Source organism: Puccinia triticina, chromosome 15A, assembly GCF_026914185.1.
Source record: "Puccinia triticina chromosome 15A, complete sequence".
Classification (NCBI taxonomy): domain Eukaryota; kingdom Fungi; phylum Basidiomycota; class Pucciniomycetes; order Pucciniales; family Pucciniaceae; genus Puccinia; species Puccinia triticina.
In genome coordinates this window covers 344,647-364,633 of record NC_070572.1, presented here as the reverse complement: position 1 = coordinate 364,633, position 19,987 = coordinate 344,647, and the positions used below count along the sequence as shown (strand labels likewise).

The window sequence follows — 19,987 nt, the reverse complement described above, 5'->3', positions numbered from 1 at the left end:
GAGCAGAAACCAAAGCTGCATCATGTCACTTGCCATCAAGTGACTATTTTTTTTTCCTGGTGTGGAGTTGGGCAAAAGGGTTGGGGTTACGACGGACGGTAACCAGCGGATGTACTGCTAGCCAAGTATCTTTCACAGCTTCGGAACCGGGGGCCCTTCGTAAATGAGTGAAAATCGTTTTGATCATCCCATACTTTGTTTGAGAACCCGGCTTCAGCTTGACTACACAGTTACTTTTGTTAGTTTTCATGCTTGAATACACCACGTCGCCCTGCTTCAAGTTTGGGAAGATTTGGATTAGTGAGTTGACAGGGGCCTTGTTCACGGATGCCAAAGACATGCTCCATTTGCTGGACGCAGTCCACTGGCCGCCGTTCTCGAGGGGGAAAATTTGATTTAGCCAATCAATTAGTTGGTTTAGCATGCCAACTTCGAGGGTGCTTTGACGCCGATTGGTCGCGGTTTCCGCGGCGAATGGGATGGGTTGGTAGAGAGCTTGTATCTGTTTCACATAGGGTTTGAAAGATTTGGGAAAACTACCACTCGCCAGCGCTGCCCGCAGATTGCCGATTCTGGCGAAGTTTGTCAAGTATGTTATTTCGAGTTGACCTGTGAATACTCAAAATCAGTGTTTTGATTCCTGTTTTCTCCTCACAAACAAGCACTTACCTAGTCGGTTATTTCCTGTACTCTTCAAGACATGAGCCATGAGTCGCTCCATCGAGAACGACCACCATGCACGACAAGGTCCAAATCTGTCCAGACAGTCTGCCAGGTGGAACACCATGTGGTGATTGGGAGCGAGGTTGACATCCGGGAAAAGAATTTGGCAACTTCCAATGTACTGATATATGTGGTGGCGGTACTTCTCCACGCGGTCGATCGTCATTTTCCTTTTGAGCGCGAGGTTTACAAGAGAAACCAGATGAGCAAAGTTATGGAGTAGAGACTCGGAAGCGGTGTGATTGTCATTCCAAATGGCCGGCAAGATGAGGGGAAGCTGGACCGTAAATAGATTCCGCCATTCGTCAGCCTTGAGGCAGCCGAAGGCCGCCTTTCCAAGCACCGGGATCACTTGTTTGATCCATGTAGGGGTGCGAATTCGCTTAAGGGATGAATTGATGCGAGCCAGCACAGGCCCGTCCAATACGGCCATGCCATCGGAGGGGGGACCCACTTCCCCCCCCATTCATGAGTGCTGGCATCAGGTATGAACTCGGAATCATGGGTTTCCGTTGCGTCACCAAACAACAGATCCAGAAAACCCGGTTCGCCCTGCTCGTTCGGTGGTTCGCGAGGTCTGGGCCTTGGAGCTTTTTTGCGAGGTCTGGGCTTTGGAGCTTTGGGAGGATCCTCATCACTACTAGAGGATAAGTCGTCGAGTTCAGCTTGGGAGACAGATTCTATGTCTGCTTCAGCATCATCGTCAGACATTTGCCAAAATCGTCGACAGTGCCAATTAAGCAGGCCTAGGAGTAGATTGTGCATCGAATCCACCACGTGGTACTCGAGGATGTTCCAATATGGAAGTTCCAACATGACGGAGTAGCGTACCCCGTGCTCAAATAAGATTTGGTCTTTTTCTTCTACACTGGCTGCTTCACGAGACTTGCTCGCCCAGCGTCGGTGGTTGTCGAGGGTCCGTTTAGGCCACGATTCGACTTTAATTTTGCTTATCTCATTTTTGGGCAGAAGACAATAAGAGCACATGCGCGTTGCAGTGGGGCCTGCAAATCCAAGAGCCCGACGAAGCGCTGGCAAGTCCGCAAAGAAGGTCAAAAGGGCTGCCGAAACCACCCGACCATTGGGGTGTTGGTACGTTTTGGACAGACACAGAGCTGTGAGCTGTTTGACGATCGGTTGCATAATCCAATTAATTTGTTCGAGAGAGGGTTCGTGTGGGCCAGGGGCAATTCCTACTAAGAAGATATTTTCGGGATTGTAGCGAAGCAAGACAGGTAAACTCATGCAAACCATGATCATAAAAGTGATTGAGACGTGTTTGCCAGATATTTTATTCCCATGGGAATTGATACCATCCATGAACATAGCAAATGTGATGTTGCTGCTACTGGCGGTGTACTGTTGACCGTCAGGACCAAGGAACTCTCTCCAGCCACGGGAGTCGTGAATGTCAGTCATCTCTTTCTTCTTGTCGTACAGAGTCCTGGACTTCTCGGCCGTTTGCTCTAGTGCCTCTTTGATACCCTCTCTGCTGAAGAAGCGAGCGAGCCAGCTGTTGAGATCTTGAACGGCAAAACGACGAAGGGGCGAAAAATATTGTGAGGTTTCGTCAAAAAGTTCGGCCCCGCATATATACAATCGATCGTCTAGTGCAGTTTTGGCAGATTTGTCTCCGTCTAACTGAGTCCCGGGAGATCCGTCTTCGGCAGCTCCGGAAGAGGTTTGTTCGAATCGTACCTGTTTGACTTGTTCAGTTCCGGCAGATGTTTGTTTGGCTTGCGCAGCTCCGGTAGAGGGCTGCTCGTCTTGTGTAACGTTGCCTTGTTCTGCTTGCTTGTCTTGTGTAATGTTGCCTCGTTCCGCTTTGTCTTGTGCAGCTTTGCCTTGTGCAGCTTTGCTTTGTTTGGCTTTGCTTTGTACGGCTTTCGGAGGCTTTTCAGGAAGGTGGCGAAAAGAGCATGTCTGGGGTGCACTTTTGTCGTCCGGGTACATCGCAAAACACTTGGGACAGCATATGCGATAAATGAGATCTGGTTCTATCGCTAGGTTCTTCAGGACCGTGCGAGTGTCACCAGGAATAGCTTTGATGGTTGAGTTATTGGCGAAGGATAGATCAGTGGGGGTAGAAGTGCCATGCAGCCCCTGAGTGACTATTAATTTAACGAGTTCACGATCCATTTTCAGCATGCAACTCGATGTATAACCTGAAACCATTTTGGTAACGTAGAAAATCGCTGTTTTGAGAGTGATGAACGTTATGGAGGGACTAATTGAACTGATAGAGAATTGCGAGAAGAAGCGAGCTGCAAAGGGCATGTTAGTCTATGTGCTAATCAGAGCCAATGAGTTAAAGACTGACAGCAATTGTATTGAATCGTGGCTGGCGCATGAACCGTGGCTGGCGCATGAACCGTGGCTGGCGCATGAACCGTGGCTGGCGCATGAACCGTGGCTGGCGCATGAACCGTGGCTGGCGCATGAACCGTGGCTGGCGCATGAACCGTGGTTGGCGCATGAACCGTGGTTGGCGCATGAACCGTGGCTGGCGCATGAACCGTGGCTGGCGCATGAACCGTGGCTGGCGCAGGCTCCGACTCCAATGCTTGCAAAGACATATCAGCAATCGCCTGAGTGAGTTGGTCTTGTACCTCATTATCATATCCGGACGATTCGTCTTCATTCTGGTTTCCATGGTGACGAAATTCACTAATTTGAAATTCAACAGACGGTCCTTCAAGTAATTCATCAGAATTGTCAGCAACGCCACTGAAGTGTGAGTGTCAAAAGAGTAAAGTAGTTTACCGTCTTCGTTTGCCCCCCGGGCCCAACTTGCTAGTTGTTGCTCTTTGATAAGATGTGACTTTCTGGTGTCCCCACTTACTTGCTGTCCAGGTCGTGCAATTCTGGTCGAGGGATCGATGCTTTGGAATACAATGCATTGTTGACAAGTACACAAAACTGTGGAACGGCCGGTGGGCATGGCACGTCTTGAACAGGATTTGCGAGATGTGTAACTGATGTGATGGCCGAGTGTGGAATGGGGAAGGGTGGATCTGTAGCTGTTGGGCAAGCTCGGCCGCTACAGCCGCTGGTTAGCCTGGCCCAGGCCCGTTGGGCTTACCTTTGTCATGACTCCGATCCGTTACATATGCGCAAATCAGTCCCATATTTGATATTCTTACATACCTTCGTACACAAGTACATAATTTTCTACCAAGCCCATCATCTTGTGCCCCGCCCTGCCACAGATCAACAAGCAAATAGAATTTGAATGTTCTTGTATTGCTTCAGTGGTTCTAATATTACAAACAAGGACAGGATAAGATGAAAGAAAAATGACAGGTTGGCACATCATTGCACAGCCGGTTCAAAGAGTCTTGAGGACCTCGATGAAGTGACCAATGGCGGGCGCTGTCGTGGGCTTCAAGCTCTCAGCGTCGTAACCCAAAAGTTGGCGCAACCAGTCTTGGTTGTACGTTCCTATTGGTAACCCATGCGGGGCTGAGACTGTACTTTGATTTGGGTTTGCTGATTGCCTGCGTGTACGCGTTGGGGGTGCATTGCTGTGCTTGTCCCGGCGATTGCTTCTTATTCGATCGAGCTCCATCATGAGACGAGTGACTCGTGAATGGCGCCATGGCATCGTGAGCGTGACACAAGATTTTTGTCGCGCATTCGGCGGCTCGGGTGCCTCGTCGTCGGTCTTGTCTTCACTGCAGCAGCTTTCCACAATTGGCAAGAGTTGGGCGAGAGACGGCTCGGACAGAAGTGTGGAGATGCGCCACTCGCGAAGCTATGTACATATTATCAAAAGAGTCGGGAGATATCAGCTACCATGCAAGCTGTAGAAAAGGGTTTCAAAAAATGCTTTACCCTTGACCGACGGGTATTTCGTCGGTGGGCCTTGTCGCGTAATGCTCTCTGCTCAGGTGTCATCCTATTTTGTTCCCGATACCTAAGATCATGCATGTTAGTTACCAACGCCAGCTACAGTGAAGAATTTGAAATCCTGACCTTTTCATCAGAATATTGGTAGCATGATTATATATCATTGTGGCAGCCAACTCTTCACTACATGTCTCCCGCGTGACGTCCTTGTATTTGCCAGCATCCACTAATGTCATGAAGATCCAAACGGCGAGGTCCCACAGGAATGTGTTGGCGGCCGTGCTTGTCGGCAAACCAAGATCTGGCCGGAAAGATTGAACCCCTGCTTGCCGCATCATGCGTCACATGATTTGGAGGGTCTCTCGGGAAGCTTTTGGGTTGCGCGGCCGACCACTTCGATACTCAACATCTAATTCCATGTGATCCTCCTCACCGTCTTCGCCGGCACTGTCATTTTCTCAGCTACTGTCACGAGCGACGCTGCTGTTGCTATTGGTGTCAGACGCGTGTCCGTCGGATTGCTGCTCTAGCGTGTAAATCCAGGATCTCCGTTCCGCGGCAGTTGCAGGAGGTGGGAGTAGATCTCGCGGACCGCGCCCAAGGAGGGTGGCACAGTGTTGCCGTATTGCATCCTAATATAGGAAAAATAGATCAGTAATACGGTATCATCCCCACTAGGCTAAACAAAGCATACCGGGATGGGTCCACCTCGTGGTATGGGTCCAGAGGGTGCAGGTCTTGGGGTCGCCCTGCGGCCACGGGGCCTTGCACTGGGGGTTTTGTGAATTTCTTCTTCTTGGTCTGATGGCACAGCTCGGGAGGGTGGGCGCAAACGGGAGGCAGCGCCCGAATGAGTCGGATCCGAGGCAGGTGTGGCTTGGAGTGATGAGACACCAGTTGCTATGGTTTGCATAGATTGTAGTAATGACTTAGCAATATCCAATAAATTCCCCGGTACAGCAGGATCATCGGGTTTGTCGGTGTGAATGGGGGGATCATCTACATCCATTTGGTGCATTGCGTCATCCACGGTTGCGGCCCATCGGATTAGCCGTTGCGTAGGAAACGGGGTTTTGAACTGTTGGGCGGTCGATGGTCCCGGCTGCTTGTGGGAGGGTAACTGGCGTGGTGGATTAACCGCCGGTGATAGGTTGATCAGATCGGGGATCTCCGGAACTGGTTCTACTGAATCCTTGTCGCAAAGATTCGGGGGCTCTAGCACTTTGACACTTCGAACGCTCAGAGAGCCACCTACATGGGCAGGATCATCCGCTCTCTGTTTACCTTTTGCTGTTTTGGATTGGGTGACGGGAACGTTTACCGGTATTTCTTGATCAAGCTGGGGAGTCTTCTGCGTCTCCTTGTTTGCTTGATGCCTCTCGCATGACGGTCCCGAGTGTTTCGCCCACAATTCCTTTTCTTCCAGGTATTTAGCCCACACTTCCTCTTGCTGTTTAGCCAAGGTTTCGTAATGCTTTACGTAGTTTTCCTTCTTGTCACTCGAGTGCGGTTTGATTGCAAATTCGGTCAGTACCTCCTTGATCTTCGCAATAGTAAGTTTCTTCGGATCTGTGTGCCATTGTCGCTGTGGGTATTGGGGGGGGGGTGGGGGGAGGGGGTCGAAGCGCGACAAGCTGAGGTGTAGCGGACTGATCAGGGGCAGCGGGCTGAGACGTCGTGGGCTGGGGGGCAGCGAGCGGAGGTGTTGGGGGCAAGGTGGAATCGAGTTGAGGGGAATCTGCCCGATCTTTGTTTGCAAAGCCTGGCCGGCTACCAATTTCTGGGCAAAAGTTGTGACCATCTTCCTCATCTGATGACGTTGTGATAACAATGCGTCTTCTCGTTTTTTGGGTTCGATCGGATGGGGTTGCAGAGTTGTGATTTTCCTTATAGACCTCCTTTAAACGCTTGCGTCTCTGATCCAAGTCCTCTTCACCTGGTATGTAAGATGGCACAAGGGGGTTAGGATGGTGACAGATTCTTCGAAAAGTATACAATTTGTGAAACTCACGCGGGCTTTCTGTTGACGCTGTTGGGGGGTGCTTGCCTAGATGTGAAGAAGGAATTCCAACGTCGCAACTAGGCAATACCTGCAGCAGTGGGTCCGGTAAGTTCTGATCGGCGATGTTACAGTCCGCTTGGTGGTGATCAGCGGGCTTGTTCGCAGCTTCCAAGCTGGCAGGCAGCTGCTGGGAAGCATCACCGCTAGGAGCCACGCTCGGCGGCAGCGGGGGTGGGTCCGGTAAGCTCGGATCGCCCGTGTTGTAGTCCGGTTGGTGTCGAGCGGGCTCGTTGACAGCCTCTGGGCCGGCAGGCAGCTGCTGGAAAGCATTGCTCCTTGGAGTGGCACTCGGCGGCAGCGGCGGTGGGTCCGCTAAGCTCTGATCGGCCGTGTTATGGTCCGGTTGGTGTCGAGCGGGCTCGTTGACAGCCTCTGGGCCAGCAGGCAGCTGCTAGGAAGCATCGCTCCTTGGAGTGGCACTCGGCGGCAGTGGCGGTGGGTCCGCTAAGCTCTGATCGGCCGTGTTATGGTCCGGTTGGTGTCGAGCGGGCTCGTTGACAGCCTCTGGGCCGGCAGGCAGCTGCTGGGAAGCATCACCCCTGGGAGTGGCACTCGGCGGCAGCGGCGGTGGGTCCGCTAAGCTCTGATCGGCCGTGTTGTAGTCCGGTGGGTGTCGAGCGGGCTTGTTGACAGCCTCTGGGCCGGCAGGCAGCTTCTGGGAAGCATCGCCCCTCGGAGTGGCACTCGGCGGCAGCGAGGGTGGGTCCTGTAAGCTCCGGTTGGCCGTGTTATGGTCCCGTTGGTGTCGAGCGGACTCGTTCGCAGTCTCTAAGCTGGCAGGCAGCTGCGGGGAAGCATCACCTCTAGGTGTGACACTCTTGTAGTCCGGTGGGTGTCGAGCGGGCTCGTTGACAGCCTCTGGGCCGGCAGGCAGCTGCTGGGAAGCATCGCCCCTCGGAGTGGCACTCGGCGGCAGCGGCGGTGGGTCCGCTAAGCTCTGATCGGCCGTGTTGTAGTCCGGTGGGTGTCGAGCGGGCTCGTTGACAGCCTCTGGGCCGGCAGGCAGCTGCTGGGAAGCATCGCCCCTCGGAGTGGCACTCGGCAGCAGCAAGGGTGGGTCCTGTAAGCTCCGGTTGGCCGTGTTATGGTCCCGTTGGTGTTGAGCGGACTTGTTCGCAGTTTCTAAGCTGGCAGGCAGCTGCGGGGAAGCATCACCGCTAGGTGTGACACTCCGCGGCAGCGGCGGTGGGTCCGGTAAGCTCTGGCTGGCGGCGTTATGGTGCGGTTGGTGGTGAAAAAGCTCGCTCGCAATGGTATTCGAGCTGCCTGGCCGTGGGTTTGAGGCCATAGCAGCTTCAAAGGTTGTAGGATCTGTTGACCCGTGTAATAGTAGTCGAGGACTGTTGAAGCCCTCCGGCATCAAGCCTGCAAGGTCCCCGTGAATAGCAGTAGGAACCCTCGAGGACGATTGGTCTTCCGTTACTTCTACTGAAGGGAAGCTGTCTAAGTCAATCAGCAGATCCGGAGCTTGTATTTCTTCCTGGTTGTACTCGACTGATGGTAATTCCTGTTCGAAGGGAATAGGATTGAGAGAGGTGGTGACCGGGGTTGGGCACTCGATGGGATGGTAGTTAAGTACCAATGGGAGCAACTGCGGCACACTTGTCTGTTCGTCGGATAGGCCATTCACTGGAATCAAAGGATCCTCTGAACTGCTTCCCCATTGTTCTCCATGAGCAGGTTGGATCTTCGATGTAGAACTCGCCAGATCAGCCGGTTCCAAAGCAGTTTCTTGAAAGGGGGATCGTGCAGCTGGAGAGCCGAAGTCATAGGATTGTGTACTATGACCCTGAGCAGGTACCTGAGTGGAATTGGGGCGTGGGTCAACACCCCCATTGTGATCTTTCGTACTAGGGGAGTTGGGGTGAATGCTTGAATTGTTGTATTGCAACAACGCAAGCGGTTGAGGCACCTCCGCAGAATCGGAAAAGTTTATCAAGTCGACGCCGAGGCACGCTCGATTGCTGTTTTTACCATTATCCGCTGTCTCAGGAAGTACAGAATTGTGAGCAACATGGCCCAAAGACACTTCACTATCATTTGCCCCATTATCCATAGTCCCGGGGCTCGTGTGATCCTGAACCTCTCCAGAATTAAGCTTACCGAGCGTGGCCAAATGCCGCTCAACAATCCATGCGGGTCGCCGGCGGATAGGGTCCAACATTGGTGTCGGATAGCTGCGTGGGCGTTTCGAAGGATAAGCAGGGTCCTGTATGTGGATTTCAACATCCATCGTCAGTCAATTTTGGAAAGGAATGAATCAAGTTACCACTTACCAGCTGAGGGGTTTCTGAGGATATATGTGACTGAGGCAAATCGGCTAACTCATCCTCCTGAGGAAGGCTAGATTCAACTCGGGGCCTTGACAAGGGATTTGGCTGAGGCAAACCATTTGAAGCATCTTCAGGGAAGCTGGACTCAGCCCGTCGCTTCGATGAAGTGGGCTTGCTGTGTGATTCAGGTTGACCATTGGTGGACGCGCCCGACTGCGCGTTGGTCTCTGAAACCACGGGCGGTACAGAATCCGGTAGAGGCAAACCGTTTGCGCTGGATTCAGCCCGTTGCTTGGGGCAAGGGGGGGTGCTTTCGGGTTCTGGTTGGCCAGTGGCACTTGTGCCGGGCTGTGCATTGGTCTGCGAGATCATGGGTGATATATGATTGGACCGAGGTAAACCGTTCAAAATAAGGCTAGATTCCGTCCGCTGGTGGATATCTGGTTGCCCATTGATAATTTTGCCCGGCACTGCGTTGGTCTTTGAGACTACAGGTGGTATAGGATCCGGTCGAGGCAAAACCTCTGGCGCATCTGCATGAGGCAGGCTGGACTCAGCCTGTTGCTTTGGGCAAGAGGGGGCGTTGTGGGATTCCGGTAGGCCGTTGGTGCTTGTTGTGGTAACCCTGTTCCTGTTCATACTATCACCCTCATATCACCAAAACCCTTCATAAATACTTCATTATTACTTCATATTCAGATTCTACACCCCATTTTACCCCTAGTCACCCACTCATTTCACCTAGGATTTCCAAATGGACCAGCAGTTATTGGCATGTATAGTTTTGGCAGGTATTTTCTTCATACATATCCTTAGCATTATTACATACATCATTCATTAGTATCATAGCTACATAGGACTGCAGATCTTACATAACTTCATTACTCATTTTTACCCTTCATATGATATCAGCAGTACATTCCTTCATAGCTCTTGTAGTTATTATCAAATGCTCATCATTATTTCATCTTCTACATAGTTACCTTTCATGTACACTCCTTGGTCATTGCACCTTCATCATTACTGCTCATCTTCAGATATTGTTACTATGTGCTCATCATGTATCACCCCCCTGTAGTACTTCTCACATATATAAACACCCCTCTAGATGTTGTATTCCTGATCATGCACTTTCTACTACATCCCCTCTGTAGCACCTTTACACATCACACTTAGATACACTTTCATCACCATAGAAATATATCCCCCAGCATATATCTCATTACCCATCTCAGAGTGACTCTCAAGAGCTTCTGCTTTTCCCCTTCTCACTTCTCCTCTCTCACTCAGTAGGATTGATACACCTCAGACTCATAAAGTGTTAAAGCCATCTAAGTCAAAGAGAATCATCAGCCACACCCTTTTCTTTTTCTTAGTGTAACCCTCTCTCCATCAGCATTAGTCAAGAGGGCAGCCTCACCAGCACCCGTAGCCTCTTCTACATTATTAGTAGTGTAGTTGACTATTTCCCCTCACAGCTCTTTCCTGATCTTTTAGGAGTTCCACATCGTGCCGGGCTGCGCGTTAGACTTTGAAACTGCCTCTGCCTGAGGCTCCGTTGGGCGTGTAGGCTGCTTGATTACGCGCTTGCCTCTAGGCGGCGGGTCCGCTGGAGATTCCGCTTGACTACTTGCCGGCTGGCCTCTACGTGGACGCTTAGTCGTCTGGGCCAGTGGGTTGTCCTGTGCCTGATCAGGCACAAATAATCTTTTTCCGCGGCCTTTGGTAGTGGTGCTTGGATTACCACGCAGGGAAAGCGGTCTGTTGTCCTTGTAGATTTGAACTAATTCACCGCGACGAGCTTTTGAATCAAAAGGTATACCCCAGCTCTCGAGGTGCTTCTTCAAGCCCGGAACTAATAGCTTCTTGGGGTCTTTGTATTAGATAGATGGATAAAATCAGTCATAAGGATCTGATTTGTGGATGAAGAAAATTCCGGAATACTCACCTGGCCATTCCTCTTTCTCTGCTGAAGGCCGTCATGGAGAACAGTTTCCCGGTCAGTTATAAGCAAGCTTTCAGGAAAAACCGTTGAATGTCTGGCAAAATACATATGTACAACGCACCATCTGCCGTCACTGACATCATCCTTGCAGAAGCTTGTTGATCTATCATCTATCAGCTACTGTGAAACCAAGAAACCAGTATATTATCTATTGTCCGAACCTAATGTTATCTATCGACTATCAACTTCAACTTATAAGTAGTGGAGGTCTTGCTGATGATTTGAAGTTTCTCAGCGCAGTTGATCTGGTCTACTCCGGTACACGGTATTATACATATGAGGCCAAAATCTCTCTCTGGCTCAACTATCCCGGCATGCCCGGCGGGGGTCTCTCGACTCAGTGTATTGCATCCATCAACTCTCAGACGGTGGTAGCTCCGTCAGAAGAGGCCGCTTTGAAAATTGAAATCGACTCTATAGACTCACATTGGAATGCTTGAACAACGGCTCCGTGTACCGTACAGTCTGACACCAGAAAGGTTCAAGTCCAATCCTCCGTCAGATCTTACAGATCACTTGTGTTGAAATCATCACTAATAAACTACTGAAACCTAGGCCTGCGACCAGAAATACGACAGGTGACCAGCACAGCTCCCGGTCGCACCCAAGCAATCGGCTAACAAAGGTGTTGTTGTTCAACATTCTCATCGATCATGAGCCTTGCACCGGCTGAACTGGAGGGACTTGGAATATATAAATATGTGATTGAATCCCGTTCCAGCTCCGCTCTCCCTACCCCAGCATACACTGACAGCGCTTCATAACCCCTCCAGCACCAGCCAGGCCTTCATATTATTAATCGTACAATGACTCCTTCACGCAGTGGGCCATATGACTCTTGACTGGTTGGAATGACCACGAGGGACATTGTCAGTTTCCTCAAGCGACTGGACGGCACAATCGATATACCTCAAAAGATCAAGATTGACGAAATCAGAGAGCTGGCCACTCGACGTTTGCAAGCTGGTGTGCCTTTTACCATGAACTGCTAATTCCGTGTTGCTAATTGCCTGGAATGTACGCCAGTGTCACCCGATCCTGGCAGATTTCCCTATGACCCCCGTCTTGTTGGCAAGACTATCGCCCAAATAAAGGAAATGCTGCGTAACCTTGAAAACCCAATTGAGGCCCCTCGCAAACTGAAGATCAATGAGCTTAGGAAATTTGCTACAGAGAAATTGCAGGGTACGTATTTGTTGATCCACTGGTTTGAATCTATAGCTGACCGGACATTATATGTACTAAAACAATGCCCAGAACAAGACTTGGACTCAGGCTCTGAGCTGACGGCCATCTCTGATCGCGCCACATCTGACTCTGAGAGTGGATCCGAAGATGAGGACATCGAACCGGTGAAGGATACCCGCACTGGTGGTCGCGTCCCGACTTCAAGCCCCCCTGCGCAAGAGCTAACCAGCGGGAGTCCCTCGTGTTACCGTGATGACACCATCAGTACTCCAGTGTCAGGCAGTACCTGTGGCCCACGAACGCGCTCCGGTGCGCGTTTCAAGACTCCAGAAAAAGGCGACACCATCAGTACTCCAGTGCCAGGCAGTACTCGTGGCCCACACACGCGCTCCGGTGGGCGTTTCAAGGCTCCAGAAAAAGGTAAATCTGTTGATGTCAGTCCAGCTTCAAACCCAACTCCGACGAAATGCCCAGCTCCCAAACCGGCGAAGCCCGTAACCCAGCACAAACCGGCTAAGCAACCACCCGGTGAACCCCAACGGGAAGTGAACAAATCGCCACATTTGTGGCATCCAGGAATGCCGCTCATCTTCTCTACCCCGCGACAGGATGAAGTTCCCGCGGCGTCTTGCTCCATGCCACACCCGCCAGCAACAACCTCAAAGAACGTTTCCATCATTGATTCACCAGTGGGACGCACCAAATCTGAACCACTAACCCCGTCCAAGCTTCAAGATCGATCACCGGTTGCATCATCATCCAAGAAATCCTCTGGCAGAATCAGTCCAATCCTAATCGATATCATATCCAGCAAAATTCCCTCTGACGCAGCGCATCTTGCGATAAAACCCGACCTCTTCCAATCCGACAACATGCAGATTTTAACGATCATCAATTTCTCAAAGTCATTGCCGGATAACGCCAATTCCAGTGTGAATGATACTGCCCCGGCCATCTACATGGATGTGCCGTTGGACGCGGTTAACGTTCCCATTTCGCCCTCAAATGCCAACTGTAGTATGACTCATATTCCCTCGGACATCTACTCGAATGCGCCGTTGGAAATGTGTAACATCCCCCTCCCGCACTCGATCTTACCAGTGAAAAGTGTATCCCTATTGCCACAGAAGAACGATAGTCTCAAAGTCCAGGACAATCAGCTATGCGAGTCTAAGTGTGTCAGCCTTAGAGTCATCACAGCTGACCTAAAAAGCTGCCTGTTCTACCTTTGTTACATATAAATTACTTTATATCTTTTTCATCTTAAGAGATATCCCTGTTTTGACTTCATATTCTGTTTCCTCATGCAATTTTAACCCTAGTTACAACTTACCAATTCATTGTAACTATACTCCTTCCCTGAGTTACTGAGTTGTAGCGCCCTTGCGCAGTTGTGACGTGTCAGCGCTACTAGGCGCGCCAAACCACATGTACATATGTAAATTACATAAGCAAACTGTGAAAATTTTCGTAGTCAGGATCCCCCTTGCCTGAGGCGGATCCACAGACTTCAGCACACCAGAACCACCACCCAGATAACTCTAGGATCACCACCAAAGAGCCTACTATACTCCCAGTATACCTACCGTCACAGGCGCCTAGGATATTGACAGTAAGTAACCTCTTTCACTGAACCTTGTTTATCTCAGAGGTACAACTCTGTGTCTTGCTGGATCTGCCTTTTCTTCTTGCTTTGCTTCCTCCTTGATCACAGGGCTGTCCCTCCAAATCTATAGGCCTTTGCCTCCATCTTGATCACAGGGCTGTCCCTTCTTATCATCAGGCCTTTGCCTCAAAATCTAGGTTCAGGGCTGTCCCTCAGGTTTCCCTTTAAGAACCTTGACTGTCCAGAGAGAAGTCTAAAAAAACTGTGGCTGGATTAAGACTTATCTAATCCAGATACCCTCCTGAGAGGAAGCTGTAGCACTTCTTGCACAGATTAGCAGCACTCTTCTGAAGAGTAGCATTGCCAGTGGACGTGCATTCCCACTAGAATAACCTAGTACTTCCCTTCCTTCTTATCCTGCTTGGTTTCTCTCTCTCTTTCTCTTTTTTTCTTTTATAGTTGTAATTTCTTTATCCCAAGAAATCCAACTATTGCCCCCCCATTTCTTGTGTCCTGCTGTCACTATAGAGACTCAGGCTCACAAAGTGCGACGGCACCATCAGCGAAGCCATTGTGCCCATGGAAGTGGACACTGATTATCACAAGGCCCCCATTGAGGATCCTATTGAAGAACCCGGGCCGCGCACCGTCGACGATATCTTCCAATGGCTTGACAAGGATATTGAAGCGGCGAAGTTGCGACTTCAGTCGCCCCCCCCGCCATTTGTGCCTCTGACAAGCATCACGCCACTCCAACAACAACCAGAGAGTCAACTCCCACCAGCGCCCCCAACGACCCACTTCGGATCCGCTACTTTTGAATTTTGGGTTCCCGCGTACACTCAGCCGGTTGATTTTAAGCAAGGTTAGTGCCTATCCGGCTTCCGTGTGGCATCTTTCACTAAGCTGACTATCAGTCTTCCTGAACGTATTCGGCTGCTCTACGCCAGAGCAAACTGAAGCTTTCAAAACTGGCAAGCCCAGCGTCTGGGACAGGCCTTCCATCAAGGCTGAGGAGAACACCCCAGCCCTTGAGACCGCCCCTGCCGCTCCTCAGCTCCCAGAAGCTGGCTCAAAGCTCCCAACCGTTGACGAGGAGGAAGACTCGTCTTCCCCGCCACTCCCGAAGGCAGAGGACGACCCCCCAGCCCCTCCTCAGCTTCCAGGGGCTGTCTCGGAGCTCCCAACCATCAACGAGGAGGAAGCCTCGTCTTCCCTGCCATTCCCGAAGGCCGACGACGGCGCTCCAGCCCCCCCTCAGCTTCCAGGGACTGTTTTGGAGCTCCCAACTGCCGTCGAAGAGCACGTCCCGTCTTCCCCGCCACTCCCGAAGGCCAAGGACGACGCCCCAGCCCCTCCTCAGCTCCCTGAAGCTGCCTCAACGCTCCCAACCGCCGACGAGGGGGACGCCCCCTCCTCCCCGCCGCTCTCAAAGGCCAAGGACAACCCCCCAGCCCTTCCTCAGCTTCCGGGGGCTGTTCCGGAGCTCCCAACCGTTGACAAGGAGGAAGCCTTGTCTTCCCCGCCATTCCCAAAGGCCAACGACGGCGCTCCAGCCCTCCCTCAGCTTCCAGGGACTGTTTTGGAGCTCCCAATCACCGTCGAAGAGCACGCCCCGTCTTCCCCGCCACTCCCAAAGGTCGAGGACGACCCCTCAGCTTCCAGGGGCTGTCTCGGAGCTCCCAGCCACTCCTGAAGGTCAAGGACGACGCCCCAGCCCTCCCTCAGCTTCCAGGGGCCGTCTCGGAGCTCCTAACCGCCGTCAAACAGCACGCCCCGTCTTCCCCGCCACTCCCGAAGGCCGAGGACGACGCCCCAGCCCCTCCTCAGCTTCCAGGGGCTGTCTCGGAGCTCCTAACCGCCGTCGAACAGCACGTCCCGTCTTCCCCGCCACTCCCAAAGGCCGAGGACGACGCCCCAGCCCTCCCTCAGCTTCCAGGGGCTGTCTCGGAGCTCCCAACCGTCGACGAGGAGCAAGCCTTGTCTTCCCCGCCATTCCCGAAGGCCGACGACGGCGCTCCAGCCCCCCCTCAGCTTCCAGGGACTGTTTTGAAGCTCCCAACCGCCGTCGAAGAGCACGTCCCGTCTTCCCCGCCACTCCCAAAGGCCGAGGACGACGCCCCAGCCCCTCCTCAGCTCCCTGAAGCTGCCTCAACGCTCCCAACCGCCGACGAGGGGGACGCCCCCTCCTCCCCGCCGCTCTCAAAGGCCAAGGACGACCCCCCAGCCCTTCCTCAGCTTCCGGGGGCTGTTCCAGAGCTCCCAACCGTCGACGAGGAGGAAGCCTCGTCTTCCCCGCCATTCCCGAAGGCCAACGACGGCGCTCCTGCCCTCCCTCAGCTTCCAGGGGCCGTCTCGGAGCTCCCAACCGCCGTCGAAGAGCACACCCCGTCTTCCCCGCCACTCCCAAAGGTCGAGGACGACCCCTCAGCTTCCAGGGGCTGTCTCGGAGCTCCCAGCCGTCGTCGAGGAGGACGCCCTGTCTTCCCTGCCACTCCCGAAGGCCGAGGACGACGCCTCAGACACTTCAACTGCCCCGGCTCTTCCTCAGCTCACAGAAGCTTCATTGGAGCTGCTAATCGCCGCCGAGCAGGACGTTTACTTTTCCCCATCACTCCCAAGGGCTGAGGACGACGCCTCAGGCTCAGACTCTACGACCGCCCCGGCGGCAAACCTTCATTTTGAGCCTTGTCTATCACCTTCTACGACAGTAATGGAATCAGCTGGTAAGCAAATCGAGATACACAACTCCCCCCAGAGCTCTGGTTCCTCAGCTGACAAATCCACATGGTCCCCATTCCTCCCCCCCTCCCCTCCCCATCCTCGCATACCCAGATTTGCACGATTTACGCGCTTCCGCGTCTCACGCCGACTTCCAAGGATACCAAACGTCGTCTGAAGCGAGTTATGAATCAGCTGATGCAGGTGATTCATTCGGCGACAACGTAAGTAGTAATGGTCTTTGGTTTACAGACCAATCCATCCCTGAAACGTACCACCCCCTCGGCGATAGTCCTTCAATCCGAGCCGTACACGCCTCTCTAGCATTCCTTGCAAGCCTGTCTAACTCACTCGCAGATGACAGTGAGGATGAGATCCTCTAAATCCAACGGAAGCATGTGTTTTTTTATTTTTCTTCCTCTTTGTCACTGTTGTTCTGTACTGTTACAACTGAAAATGAAATGAAGTCTCCAGACGTGCTGGGTGAGCGTGAGAAAGTGGCAATGATTGTGAGACAGTAAATGAGAGAGGGATCTCGGATCCGGAAAATGACCGGATATTCCGAATATTTACCGGATATTCCGTGACCTTTACAGGATATTCCGTCCAGAACATTGGACAATGTTTGAAGTGTGAAGCCCTGCTGATCTTTCTCCTGATTTTTCTCTCTTTCATTATAGTTATTGGTTTGAACATTGTGAGCATCTTGTGATGCTTGATCTTTTGATTCTTTTTTGATTTTTTGTAATAATTTGGATTGTTCTGGCATGATGAATTTGCTGTTGCCTGCCAGGTTTTTATAAGCCTTGTCTTCTTGTTTTGGTAAAGCCAGCTGTGTCTCTGCCCCACAGTCTAACTTCTTTGTTATTGGTTTGACATCCAGCAAGTCACTTTTACGTTTGCAAGCACCATTTGAATTGGGGATGGTGCAAGTGTAGTCATGGAGGCAACCTGCATAACAAGGGTCCACTGGTTCTCTTTTTACAGCAGGACAAGCTCTGGAAACAGAAAATGATGGCGCTGACAACGTATAAGATAACAAACCACTTGAAGATTCCTCCCGCTGCAGCTCGTTCAAGTCCAAATCAACTTTTTCTTTGCCTGGCAGTGTCATTAGGGCGCTTTTTGCGAAGAAATGGAACGCAAAAGGCAGCCATTGAGCCCAGGTGTGATTCATCTTGGCCGTCTTGTTAACTCCGCTCAGATACGTAAATACGCAATTCTGCTTGAAAGCTGGTTTGGCGGTGTGGGCGATGCCTGGACTTCAGTTCCAAAAATGGGGCCGATCAAACTTTATGTGCGCCATTGAAGAGGGGTTGAGTTTTTATGCAGTTGCGGACCCCCCCCCCTTTTCGACTGCACGGAGTTCACTCAGTATGTATGTCAGATACAGCGCGACTGCAATTAAATTTTGTCACAGGGCTCCCGGTGAAAACTGGGATCTTGGATGAGAATCAAGGTTCAGATGAGAATTAGAGCAGATATTAAGGAGTTGTTTGTTTAGAGAGCTAGAGGATAAATGCACGTGAGACAGTGTTTGGGATTTGAGAGAAAAAAGATTGATTAGTGACAGCAACGGTGGGCCGCTACGCTACATTTAGTCTGTAGTTCAGCGCAGCGTAGCGGATCTAAACTACAAATGACAGGGTTTTCCGTTAGCGGGCAGTGATTGCCCGCTACCGCTAACAGGCACCCCTTGAAACTACAGGGCCTCTATCGCCGCTATCAGCGCTAGCAGTGCTATTCAACCGCTAAAAAAGCTGATAGCGCTGTTAGCGCCCGTTAGCGTAGTTTAGCGGCCTGTAGCGGGCGCTACAACTAACCGCAATGTGTCAGGAACTACACAACGCTAAACTAGCGGATAGCGCACGCTACGGATGGTTTAGCGTAGCGGCCCACCGTTGGTGACAGGCAGGGGCTGTAAATGGCGGTATCATTATGTATGAAAGTACAAAAGTGAGAAAGGCTAGATAAGGAAAAAAAAACTAAAGAAAGTGCTGTCAGTTGACATGCAGCATACTCAAGTTCATACCTAGTTCATACCAGGCTCATACAAATTTAGGGCTGGGCCCCAGGTGATATCCAAGGCCTAGAGAGCATCCCGCGCTGGTCCCGGGTATACCCAAGCTCGGGTATCAAAATTTGCTATTCCCGGGCACTATCCAACGGATATCGGGTAGCACCCGCGGGGACTGGCAGTTGCACTGCTCCAGGGCGTGTAGAAAGATTTTCCCAGCAGAGAATTGAGATTGGTACCAGCAACACAATGTCAAAAAAAACGCTCCGCTCCAGAAGATAACCCACCGTCCCCTCTGAAAGCGCCTCAAACTTCCCAGTGAACCCGCAAGTCATGGGTGTGGAAGTATTTTTTTGATGATCCAAAGGAGGATAAAGTACGCCGTACAGCTATTTTGAAGAAAAATGGTCAATCGTGCAATGCTTTGCTGGCCCGTGACAAAAGCTCTAGCACCAAATCTATGAGTGAGTATTTATTCTGGAAACATCAGATACTCAACCCCAGTAAAGTGGAAGCTGGTCTGCAAAACATTGGAGCAATGATAAAAAAGCAGAAAAATGAAACGGTAAGTAAGATATTCTAACCTTCAAGGCCCAGATATTATGTTTAATTAAAATTGATGTTTTTTCTAGAATTCTGACAACAATCTCACATCAAACTCTCTAAAGGAAGCACTTGCTTATCTTGTTGCGGATGCCGACTTGCCATTTTTGTTTGTTGAACAACAATCTTTCCGGGATCTAATGTCTCTTTTGAATCCAATGGTAAGGCCTGGTAACATGATGTTTTCCCGGAAAACAATTGCAATGGAGGTGCACTACTTGCACAAGTCTCACACCTCTCATCTGGTCAACATTTTTGAAAATGTCAAACATATTGGAGTTACTCTCGATGCTTGGACTTCGCCAAATACCGCTGCGTTCCTGGGAATCACGGCTCATGCAATTACAGCGAACTGGGAATTGGTTGATTTTGTGGTAGCCATGCCTGAAGTTCAGGGTAACTCCACAATCAAAATGGAACAAAAAATTTCACAGCTTGAATAAGTGTGATTTTATACCCATTATAATCCAGGTTCTCATACTGGAGTCAACTTTGCCGAAGTCCTTATTGATGTCCTGGACAAGTACAAAATCACAGAAAAGCTAGTAAGCATCACCGCCAATAATGCAAGCAATAATTCCACCCTTGCAACAAGAATTGAAGAACTACTAGGCGGTGGATTCTATGCATCTGAACATCTGTTGGGATGCATGGCTCATGTCATCAATCTTGCTGCAAAGGACGGACTTGAAGCATTTGGTATTGAGCCTGAAGAGGCCAAAGCTGAGATAACGCTGGATCAGATGGACAATCCTTGCAGTCAGGCCGTAACTCATCGCATGGCCGAAGGAAGCAATGTCAATCTCAAGACCATTATTTCACGTGTTCATGGTCTAACCGTCTTTGTCCAAGCTACTCCGCAACGTCTTCAGCAGTTTCAAGGAATCATGGCCTCAGTTGGTACTTGACACATGGATCCATTGAAGTACAAGCATCTCTC

The 19,987-nt window shown here is 51.1% G+C and overlaps 3 protein-coding genes across 3 annotated transcripts; 1 reads left to right on the top strand and 2 right to left on the bottom strand.

The window, feature by feature from the left end:
* Positions 1-2,939: 2,939 nt before the first annotated feature.
* On the bottom strand, positions 2,940-3,623 carry PtA15_15A46 (uncharacterized protein; the record flags this gene model as incomplete). Its single annotated transcript, XM_053163677.1, has 3 exons — positions 2,940-2,959; positions 3,044-3,415; positions 3,566-3,623. The coding sequence occupies 3 exons, from the start codon at positions 3,621-3,623 to the stop codon at positions 2,940-2,942; spliced, it is 450 nt and encodes a 149-aa protein (XP_053027212.1).
* Positions 3,624-4,051: 428 nt separating this feature from the next.
* PtA15_15A45 (uncharacterized protein) lies at positions 4,052-9,279 on the bottom strand (the record flags this gene model as incomplete). Its single annotated transcript, XM_053163666.1, has 10 exons — positions 4,052-4,477; positions 4,558-4,621; positions 4,750-4,873; positions 5,039-5,204; positions 5,267-6,157; positions 6,468-6,508; positions 6,584-7,006; positions 7,055-8,617; positions 8,738-8,843; positions 8,911-9,279. The coding sequence occupies 10 exons, from the start codon at positions 9,277-9,279 to the stop codon at positions 4,052-4,054; spliced, it is 4,173 nt and encodes a 1,390-aa protein (XP_053027211.1).
* A 2,484-nt stretch (positions 9,280-11,763) lies between these two features.
* On the top strand, positions 11,764-16,334 carry PtA15_15A44 (uncharacterized protein; the record flags this gene model as incomplete). Its single annotated transcript, XM_053163656.1, has 6 exons — positions 11,764-11,866; positions 11,939-12,097; positions 12,170-13,245; positions 14,313-14,571; positions 14,657-15,345; positions 15,372-16,334. The coding sequence occupies 6 exons, from the start codon at positions 11,764-11,766 to the stop codon at positions 16,332-16,334; spliced, it is 3,249 nt and encodes a 1,082-aa protein (XP_053027210.1).
* Between the last annotated feature and the right edge of the window lie 3,653 nt (positions 16,335-19,987).